The 11,777-nt window shown below is 37.7% G+C and overlaps 1 protein-coding gene across 1 annotated transcript in view; it reads right to left on the bottom strand.

Moving 5' to 3' along the window:
* Stpg2 (sperm tail PG-rich repeat containing 2) overlaps positions 1–11,777 on the bottom strand; it is a 436,171-nt gene that overhangs the window by 392,120 nt on the left and 32,274 nt on the right. Inside the window, exon 6 of the mRNA XM_021158500.2 lies at positions 6,475–6,586. Coding sequence (XP_021014159.1) covers positions 6,475–6,586 — 112 coding nt within the window. The remainder of the gene's footprint in view (positions 1–6,474; positions 6,587–11,777) is intronic.

The raw sequence follows: 11,777 nt of genomic DNA, 5'->3' as shown, positions 1-11,777 counted from the left end.
TGGGAATGGGTGGGTAGGGAAGTGGGGGGCGCTATGGGGGACTTTTGGGATAGCATTGGAAATGTAATTGAGGAAAATATGTAATAAAAAATTTTTTAAATTAAAAAAAAAACAAAACAAAACAAAAAAAACGATATATGAAATAGCAATCATGGGGCTGGAGAGATGGCTCAGAGGTTACTACAGTGTACTTACATATAAATAAATCTTAAAAAAAAAAAGAAATAGCAAAAAAAAAGAAAAGAAAAAAAGAAAACCAGTTAATGGGCCATAGAAATGGCAATACCAGAATCCGTCTATCATTTATTTAGCTCTCTGCCAGTACAGAATTAACAATTGAATATGCAGAGACAACTTCACCCAATGTACCCCAATAATCAATATAACATATATGTATATGTGTGCATACATATACCTGTGCATACACATGCTACCCCAATAACTATAGTTATCCATTAATTGTTTTTTAAAGTTTTATTTTCATTTTTATGTTATGAGTATTCAGCTGGCATGTGTATATATCTATTACATGCATTCTTAATGCCCACAGAGGCCTGAAGAGGTTGTCACAACCCCCAGAACTGGAGTTACAGATACCTGTGACCCTCCATGTGGGGGTTCTGAGAAACAAACCTGGATCTTCTGTAAGAGCATCAAGTTCCTGAACCACTGAGCCACTTCTCCAGCCTTACACCTTAATTACTTTAATATTTAGGATTCATAAATCTACTTTACCCAACAAAATACCTAAATACAAATTTTTTAAAGGAAAAAATAGGACCAAAAAAATCAAAATATATTTCTTGCATTAACATCAAGATTAATTGTGAAGTAAATGGTTTTGTTTATATAAAGGATACATGCCTGATGCAGACATCCAAATAATATTAGAACATTACCATAAGAAAAAAACAGGTGTAGATTTTTTCAAACAACAATATTAATATCACTACAATATCTTTGAGAATTTCATAACTGAATATGCTATATTTATATTACTTTTATCCATCTCTATTCCTTTTCATATGAACCATCACCCCTTTTCCAATTCATTACCTCTTCTGTAATTATTAGTTACATATTTATATAAACATACTTAGCCATTCTGATTGGTATAAGGTGGAATCTCAGGGTTGTTTTGATTTTCATTTTTCTGATCACTAAGGACTTTGAACATTTCTTTAGGTGCTTCTCAGCTATTCGGTATTCCTCAGTTAAGAATTCTTTGTTTAGCTCTGTACCCCATGTTTTAATCGGGTTATTTGGTTCAGACACTATTCTGGATACCAACAAGTGCTTGCTGACAGGAGCCTGATATAGCTGTCTCCTGAGAGGCTCTGCCAGTGCCTGACAAATACAGTGGTGGATGCTCTCAGCCAACCATTGCACTGAGCACAAGGTCCCCAGTGGAGGAGTTAGAGAAAGGACTGAAGGAGTTGAAGGAGCTTGCAACCCCATAGGAGGAACAACAATGTGAACCAACCAGTACCCCCTCCCAGAGCTCTCAGGGACTAAACCACCAACCAAAGAGTACACATGGAGGGACCTATGGCTCCAGCTGTGTATGCAGAAGAGGATGGTCTTGTTTGACATCAATGGGAGGAGAGACCCTTGGTCCTGAGAAGGCTCGATGACCCAGTGTAGGGGAATGCCAGGACAGGAAACCATGGGTTGGTGAGCAGGGGGAGAGGGGATGGGATAGGGGGTTTTCGGAGGGGAAACCAGAAAAGGGGATAAAATTTGAAATGTAAATAAAGAAAATATCTGATAAAAATTAATAAATGGACCCTTACGAAAGTGGAAAGCTTCTGTAAGGCAAAGGACACTGTCAATAAGACAAAGCAACAACCTACAGATTGGGAAAAAATCTTCACTAACCCCATATCCAATAGAGGGATAATATCCAAAATATGTAAAAAACTTAAGAAGCTAACCACCAAAAACCCAAACAACCCAATCAAAAAGTGGAGTATAGAAATAAACCAAGAATTCACAACATAGGAATCTCGAATAGCTGAGAAGCACCTAAAGAAAAAAAATGCTCCACTACTGCATAGCAACCTTATTTATAATAGCCAGAAGGTGGAAAGAACTCAGTTGTCCTTCAACAGAAGAATGGATACAGAAAATGTGGTTCAATGGAATACTACTCAGCTATTAAGAACGAGGACATCCTAAGTTTGGAAGGCAAATGGATGGAACCAGAAAATATTAACTCAGGCCCCAAAGGATATGCATGGTATGTACTCACTAATAAGTAGATATTAGCAAATACATAAATAAATAAATAAATAAATAAATAATACAGAATACCCCAAGATACAGTCCACAGAACTCAAAAAGGTCAACAAGCCGAAGGGTCCAAGTGAGGATGCCTCAATCCCACTTGAGAGAGAGAAGAAAGCAATCACAAGGGGGGACCTAGCTAGGAAAGGGGACACAGAGGGGGAGAGGGGAACATGATCAGCAGAAAGAATGGAAACAGGCAACCTCAGAAGGTAGGAAGTGGGGGGGAACCTCCAAAATGCACCAGAGACCTTGGAGGTGAGATACTCTCAGGACTCAAAGGGAGGGACCTTAGATGAAATGCCCTACAGTACGGAGAGGAAACTTAAACTTTTTTTTTTTTTCCAGTTTTAACTTTTTTTTTTTTTTGGTTTCATTTTTTTAAATTATTTTCTTTATTTACATTTCAAATGTTATCTATCCCCTTTCCTAGTTTTCCCTCTGAAAATCCCCTATCCCCTTCCCCCTAGCCCTGCCTCTCAACCCACCCACTTCCATTCCTGTCCCTGGCATTCCCCTATACTGGGGCATAGAGCCTTCACAGGACCAAGGCCATCCTCCCATTGATGACTGACTAGGTCATCCTCTGCCACAAGTTCCACCATGTGTTTTCTTTGGTTGTAAATTTCACTAGGTGGCGCCAAAACTTTGACCATCATTCTTGCCCAGCTGTGTCAGCTACAGCTCCCTGTTTGGGAAGGTAAGCTAGCTGGTTTGTAATGGTGGCACAGATGCCCAGGAGGTATCTTAACACCTGCTTTACTTATTAGGGCCAAAATATAGGCTTGTTAAAGGTCCTAGGGGAAAACCACAATGATTAATCTGCAAAATAGATATTGTATATAACTGACTCCTAATGACTTCGTTATACCCATAGACAATTCCAATGTGCTGTATTAAACAGCAGTATTTATTACACACTGTACATAGCTCCTTACATAGGACCATGAAGTCGAGTAGTTGTGATACGTGTCCAAAGTAAGTACTCTCTGATAGTTCACTGAAAAACTTTGTGGCCTTTATTTATGAAACCATTCTTCTTTTTCATATAGAATGAACTATTTCTTCTTTTTCTTCCTCTTTTCATGTGTGTATGTGATGTACAGACATGTATGTTTGAATATTCACATATGTGCAAGCGCTCAAGTATAATGGAGGCCCAAGGGCCTGCAATCTTCTGTGACTGTTTTTCCATCTTCTTGTCTGAGGCAAGGTGTCTGAGATCGTGCCCACCCAACAGTTACATAGGCTCTGGGGATAAGGTCTCTGATCCTCTCGTTTGTATAGCAAGCACTTTCATCACTGAGCCAACTCCTCAGATCACTTTGGATCTTTAGAATACTGTGATGGTTTGTACATTCTTGGACCAGGGAGTGGCACCATTTGAAGGTGTGGCCTGGTTGGAGTAAGTGTGTCACTGTGGGTGTGGGCTTAAGACCCTCACCCTAGTTGCCCGGAAGTCAGTCTTCCACTAGCAGCCTTTGGATGAAGACATAGAACTCTCAGCTGTGCCTGAGCCATGCCTGCCTGGATGCTGCCATGCTCCCACCTTGATGATAATGGACTGAACCTCTGAACCTGGAAGTCAGCCCCAATTAAATGTTGTTTTTTTTTATAAGACTTGCCTTGCTCATGGTATCTGTTCACAACTGTAAAACCCTAACTAAGACAAATACCAATATCTACAAAAGATAGAGTGAGAAGATTATAAGAGCCAGAGGTTGGAGAAGATCAGGGTCAAATAGCATCCCCAAGACATGACAGCACCCCATGAATTCACAGTAAGCATGGTTGCCTGCTTTACACCTATACAGGATCAAGCTAGTCAGTGGTCTAAAATGGAGGGAGAAAGGGCTTACAAGACCCTGTCTTAACTGAAGAGCTATTAATAGTTGATTGTTTCTAAAGGAAGAAGAGTCAGTTTCCTTTAAGGATGTGGTCAACTACACTCCAGTGAATGGCTTGTGAGTATTGGGACAACAGAAAGCAGACTCGGGGCTTTCTTTTGTTTTGTTTTTTAAGAGAGAGAGTACAGGAAGTTGAGAAGGAATGAGGAAGTGGGGATCAATCTAGAAAGATTTAGAAAGAAAAGTTGGAGGTAAATGTGATCAAAATATACTGTAGGAAATTCCCAACTTAAAATTAAAAATTAAAAAATATGTTAAAATAAAATATGTAAGTATTCTGCCAACCACTTCCTTGACACAATACAATTTCTAACATTACCATCAATATGTCCTAGAGTTTTCCATGTGCAACAAATAATAGTGATGTACAATATGATATTTATGAGATAATATTTTGCCACATATTTTATAATTACTATAAATTAAAGACAATGCAAAAACAAATCAAAACTGGAGATAAAGAAAGAACTGTAAGTTAAAACAGCTTTTCTAAATGTGAACTCAAAGTTAAGACAGCAATACTATTTTATTAGAAATGTTAGCTCCTACATGATATAAAATGACATGACAGTATGAGGAAATCACGCTGTTATACAATACCTATCACTCAAGTCCTTACCATATCCCAGGCACTGCGGTAAACACTAAGAACACCACACTGAATAATGCACGATCCCAAACTCAGGAATATGATCACAGGAAAAATCCACAAATGGTAATATTCAAAAAAATCAAAATTCACTCCATTGCTATTGACTACAGTTCATCATGTTGTTATTTTACCTATTTCAAAAGTATTTTTTAATCACTTTAGATTGTGGTGAGCAATGTAATAATACAGGCAATCTTATTATAACCTTAAAATCATCTAATATAAACTTTTCTCCTCTAAGAAAATGTAACATCATAAAAAGAGGATTTTTAATGCAATTGTAACTTTAATAGACACCAAAAGTTTGCCACTAAACATCATCATGAGGACGAGTTTGAGGTAAAATGAAAGAATATTAGCCTAACATGATGGTACTTTGGATTCTGTCTTCAATGCAGTCAGAAAAATACTTTTGACAATAATTTATTTGTATTTCAATGACAAAAATCTTATGCATATGTATAAATAAGTTCTGTTGATAAATAAAACCTTAACAGAAAACAAAAGCTTTATCATAGTTTTAGATTTAGTTTCAGAATATAGTTTTACACTACAATATAAAATTACTTCATATATCCACTAGAACCTACTAATCAACATGAATACTTTTATCTGGTTTTTAAAGTATAATTGTTATTTTATTAGAACAAATGCATTACTGTTGTGATTATGTATCTTTTTCTAACATTATATTATGTTTTATCTTGGGTAAATGATTCATTGTTGGCTAACATGTAAGCCAAGGGAATCTTGGGTAGGAAAAATCTTACTGAAATAGTTGCTAGATCTTTCTAATGGAGAGTCAGCTAGTCTTACTCTAACTGTATCCCTTTTTAAATTTTTGCACTACAACCTTTGCCTCTTAGGTTAAAACATATTACACAGGAGAAATAAGAGTTTTATTTACCTAAAATTTTCAAATGGGAAAAAATTTTCAATATATATCTAAAAGCAGAAAGTATATCTTAATGAGTTTTATGTGGATAGAAACACAATTTGGAACAAAAAAAGGTGAAAATCTTGCTTTTACAATTAAAACCACACAAAATGTTATGCTTGGTTTATTTTAAAAAGCAGAAAGAACAAAATTCACAAATTAAGAAGCCCTTGAGACAATGAAAGAACTTAAGTAAACTGACATTGCAGGACTTTTAAAGGTATCTAGGTCATAACCTTACTAGAGAAAGGACGATAGAAAAGCAACCACGGGTAAGGGAAGTAAGGGTGTGGAAGGAATAATAATACTAGTGTTATTCCTAATTACTAGTCCTAATATTACTAGTGTTATTCTGTATTACTATTCCTAATAATACTAGTCTTCTTAATTATTATTTCTAAAATACTAGTATTATTCCTAATTACTGTTCCTAATACTAGAATTATTATTCTTAAAGAAAAACTTAGGTCAATTTAAAGATATTTGAAGAAAATCACTGTCCAATACTTAAGTAACAAAAGCAGGAATAGTGAATTCCTTATGATAAAGTAAGTATCCAAGCAGAGCCAGTGACCACTGTACTGCAGAGTGAACATGTACTGTAGCTACTTCTACAAAGCCCGTTGGGTAACACAGCCATCAGGTACAGTAGACATACACAGAAAATTCATGAAATATCCCTTTAAACTTACCCTTTTTTCCTCCTGCAATATTATCGCTTCATATAGCCGTGGGACATATGTATAATAATTATGCTCTTGATCTCTCTTGATGTTAATATTTTCACAATGTAGTTTCCTTTTCCTTTCAAAAATCCAGATAGAATTTGAGTTTTCAATTTTAAATAAACAAATATTTTATAAGCAAATATAATTTTTATACCAAAAGCTTCTGCTTCAAGTGGATTTAATAACATCAACAGGTTGGATCAATACATTCAAATTTTTATGAAAATATATTTTATGTTGATTAGTTTTGGTTTTTTTTAAATGGAGTACTGGGACTGCCAAGATAGGTCAGGGAGTTGAATGTACTTGATATCAAGCCCGATGGCCGGAGTTTCATCCCCAGAACTCAGCTAGGAGAAGAGAAGGATCCCCACAAGGTGTCCTCTGACCTCAGCATGGATGTGCACATAGATGCACACATATATACAGACACACACAACAGCAAGGAAATTAAAACTCAGAGCACTGTGAAAAAATTGCTCTAAGAATAACTACTCCAAGGGAAAAATGGGCCATGATACTTGCAGCATGAACAGACATCATCAAAGGTAATTTTTTTTAAAAAGTGTTCTGATATTCTACTTATGTATGTCTTTAAAATCCAAAAATCCCTTGGTATTTTAATTTCTGCTTAAAATAAGAAAAATAGCCTTTTCTACTTATAACATAAAGCAGCAAGGCAAAGTGCATAACAATCTCTTAGAATCAAGAGAAAATGTATTTTCATTGCTATTAGACAGTTTAAAGAAATAAGAAAACAGCAGTGAAGAGTTCCACGTGCTAAAGGGAGACAGTCTGCTAAGAATCACACTGCTGGTTCTATGACCTAATATAAACCATGCAGTCTCTCTTAGCTTCGTATTCTTCATCTATACTTGGACATATTAATAATTAGTTCTCTATAACACAATGAAAAAGGAAAAAAAAACAGATGTAGGGTATTTAATGTCATTCAGGGCCCAATAAACCCACTACAACTTATAGCATTAATCATTGATAGAATTGTATTTAAGTAAACCACACTTGCTGGTTTTCCTACTTATTGAACAGAACTGCAAAGACATTCAACATTTTTTTTTGAAAATCTCTGCTAACTACACAAAGATTAAAATAACATAGGTAACAGAAAAACAGACTTTAGGTTATTTGATAGTTGCCGCTAATTTCAGAATTCTGTGCTTTCACCACTCTGGCTCACTTTCCACTAATTTTATTTGTATAAAATTTTACAAGTAAGCTTGTTTTTCATAACTTTAAATGAGTTTGCAGCCATGAAATAAATGTATGTTTATGACACTAGAATTGTTACGTGATACTTATGCCCACTTCTTTCCCAAAGAGAAGATTATAAATACATCTCCCCTGTCAGAGTGCCCAACCCTCCCTCTGTTACATGTAAAATCTCCCAGAAGAATTGTAACTCACGAACATCCAAAACAGAAGGAAATAACTAGAAAATGTACACTGCAGGATGAGAAGCAACTCCAAATAAAATACACAGCCATGCAGGCGACCTAGTCAGAGCAGAGAGCAATGGTAGCTGCAGGGTTGAAGCAGCCAGGAACACAATGCAGGACTCTGCCCTGCTGCTCAACATGGAAAAGGTGAAGAGAAAAACAGGTGAGCTGGGGATAAAACAACATTTTACAAATGGCATAGCGAGGGGGAGACGGTGGAAGTGAGTCAACATTAGGAAAAATGAAGTGGGTGAGAGCTGGCAAGCACACCCAGACTGAACAGTGCGCACAACCCTGCCTGCCCTTCTTGCTAGTTAGGCTAATGCAAGCAGGGAGCAGAGAAACCAGCAACCTGGAAGGAGGGAGGTTATGTAGCCAATGACCACGGGACAACCCTGGGCAAATAAATGAGCCGCAAAACAAAATCAACGTCACTGCTCTGGGAAAGGGACAGAAGTGAAGGAGGGGCTCTGGCAGGGGTAAGACGGAGATGAGAAGTGCCCATAAGAGTGATCAGAATATACCGTACACATGTACAAAACTGCCAAATTGCAAAATCAACAAACAGCTCTCATAACACATGAACATAAAATATTTACTCTTTTAAATGCTAAACAACTAAAGAATATGCCCAAAGGAGGAAGGTGAAGGTTTGAAGAATCTATAGGGCTTATCCTATTAGGAAAAAAGGTAAGTCCAGACAAACACAATTAAAAAATAATAATAAAATACAAAGATATACTTTTCGGGTTAGAAGAGTAGCACAGTAAGAGCAATAACCTAGGTACAAGTTCTTCAAACGTAAAAATGTCAAGCTTTGTTCTTACTCTGTTACTAAGTTCAATGCTAGCACATAGAAATAAATGACTTAGTATTTGTTCAGTGAAGGAGCTACAGTCGGGAGTCTGAGCTTCAAACTATGCTTCCTGATATCATCATGTGTCTGTGCCTGGGTACAGAGTAAAGAATCACTGGAGACTTCCCAAGAGGAAGAAAACTAACGCTGTGAAGAATGAGCCAGCGGAGAAGCTGGTGTCCACTCAACCAGGAAGGGAAACCATGCTTCAGGGTTGAGAAAAGCATTTGCCACAGGAGCAGAGTGGACAGAGAACTCAGGTTCTCTCTGTCCTGAACAGAACCCTCTTCTCTGACTTACATGGGATGAGGAGAGGCTCATACATACACAATTAATTAAAATAACACAACAGTCAAAGCTAACTATATGGAACATTAGCAGATGGACCCCTTGCAGCTCCCCCTAGGTCAGAGGTAAGTAGCCTTGTTGTGCTGAGTCTAACCACAGCCCCTAATTTATGTTCCTAACAGTTCCATGCTCTTTGTCATGTGTGCTGTTGAAATAAATCACAAGATGTGAAACTTCCTACCACCCCCTGGAAGGGTTTAAAAGTTGGGTACTTTCTTAGTTCTAGGGTTTCTCTGAAGACTCCTCTGGCCACGGTGTACCACATCTATGACAACGCTCTCCCTAATTCTGACTGTAAGCTACCCCTTCTAATGAATCTCTTACAGGTTTTAAAAGAAAGCATCTCTTGAATATCTATGCCCCAAATGCAAGAGCACCCACATTCATAAAAGAAACTTTACTAAAGCTTAAAACACACATTGAAACCTACACAATAATAGTGGGAAATTTCAACACCCCACTCTCACCAATGGACAGGTCATTGAAACAGAAACTAAACAAGGACACAGTGAAACTAAGAGAAGTTATGAAACAAATGGACTTAACAGATATCTACAGAACATTTCACCCTAAAATAAAAGAATACACCTTCTTCTCAGTATCTCATGGTACTTTTTCCATAATCAACCTTATAATTGGTAACAAAACAACCCTCAACGAATACAAAAAGACTGAAATAATACCATGCATCCTATCAGATCACCATGGCCTAAGGCTGGTCTTGAATAACAGCAAAAACTACAGAAAGCCCACATACACAAGGAAACTGAACAATTCTTTACTCAATGATAACTTGGTCAGGGATGAAATAAAGAAAGAAATTAAAGACTTCCCAGAATTTAATGAAAATGTTGACACATCATAAGCAAACTTATAGGACACAATGGAAGCAATGCTAAGAGGAAAGTTCATGGCCTGGAGCAGATCCTCTGCCACAGGGCTCCATACCCAAATAGCGAGCCTCCCAAGAGTGAGGACAGGCCTGTGAGCACAGGTAGGACCACCTCTGCTGCTCAGAGGAACCCGCCCAGAACCCATCCAGGATCCTCAGGAACCAAGGAGCTGCCTGGGACAGGAATCTTCCACTTTCCCATCTGCATCCAGATCTGAACCTGTGCTACAGAGTTACATACACAAATACTGCCAGGAGAGAGCTGGTCTCCCAGGAGTGCCTACACAGCCATCAATTCTCTTCAAATTCCTGGCCCAAGAGGGACCCTCACAGAGGCATCAGGACAAGGAACCAAGGATCATCTTGGAACAGGATCTTTCTGGTCTCTGTCTGCACCCTACAGCTGACCCTGTACCACAGCTCTCCATACCTAAATTCCTCCTGGAGAAAACCGGTCCCCCAGGAGTTCTGACACACAGGCTTGCAGGAAAGACAAACCATAGTCAGAGACAGAAAGACCAGCTAACACCATATGGTGAAAGGCAAGCATAAGAACATAGGCAACAGAAACCAAGGCTGCTTGGTATCATCAGAACCCAGTTCTCCCACCACAGTGAACCCCGGTTACCCACAACACACCAGAAAAGCATGACCCTTATTTAAAATCACATCTCATGATGATTATAGAGGAATTTAAGAAAGACATAAACAAATCCCTTAAAGAAATACAAGACAATACAGGTAAACAGATAGGAGAGCTTAAAGAGGAAACACAAAAATCTCTTAAAGAATTACAAGAAAATGCAAACAAACAGGTGAAGGAACTGAACAAAACCATCTAGGATCTAAAACTGGAAATAGAAACAATAAAGAAATCACAAAAGGAGACAACCCTGGAGTTACAAAACCTAGGAAAGAGATCAGGAGTCATAGATGCTAGAATCTCAGGTGCAGAAGATACCATAGAAAACATTGACACAACAATCAAAGAAAATGCAAAATGCAAAATGCTCCTAACCCAAAACATCCCAGGAAGTCCAGCACAGAATGAGAAGACCAAACCTAAGGATAATAGGCATAGAGGAGAGTGAAGATTCCCAACTTAAAGGGCCAGTAAATATCTTCAACAAAATTATAGAGGAAAACTTTCCTAACCTAAAGAAAGAGATGCTCATGAACATACAAGAAGCCTACAGAACTCCAAATAGATTGGACCAGAAAAGAAATTCTTCCCATCACATAATAATCAAAACACCAACTGCCTTAAGCAAAGAAAGAATATTAAAAGCAGTAAGAGAAAAAGGTCAAGTAACATTTAAAGGCAGACCTATCAGAAGTACACCAGACTTCTCACCAGAGACTATGAAAGATAGAAGATCTTGGGCAGATCTCATACAGACCCTAAGAGAACACAAATGTCAGCCCAGGCTACTATACCCAGCAAAACTCCCAATTACCATAGATGGAGAAACCAAAATATTCCATGACAAAACCAAATTTATATATCTTTCCATAAATGCAGCCTTACAAAGGATAATAGATGGAAAACACCAACACAAGGAGGAAAATTACACCCTAGAGAAAGCAAGAAAGTTACCTTATTTCAACAAATCCAAAAGAAAACCATACAAACATAAAAATACCATCAAAAATAACCGGGAGTAATTCCACCAGAGAACTCCTAAGCCTGATAAACAGCTTCTGTGAAGTAGGT

The sequence above is a fragment of the Mus caroli genome, chromosome 3 (assembly GCF_900094665.2).
Source record: "Mus caroli chromosome 3, CAROLI_EIJ_v1.1, whole genome shotgun sequence".
Classification (NCBI taxonomy): domain Eukaryota; kingdom Metazoa; phylum Chordata; class Mammalia; order Rodentia; family Muridae; genus Mus; species Mus caroli.
Note: the sequence above shows the minus strand (reverse complement) of the source record. Positions and strands in the feature narration are given on the sequence as shown.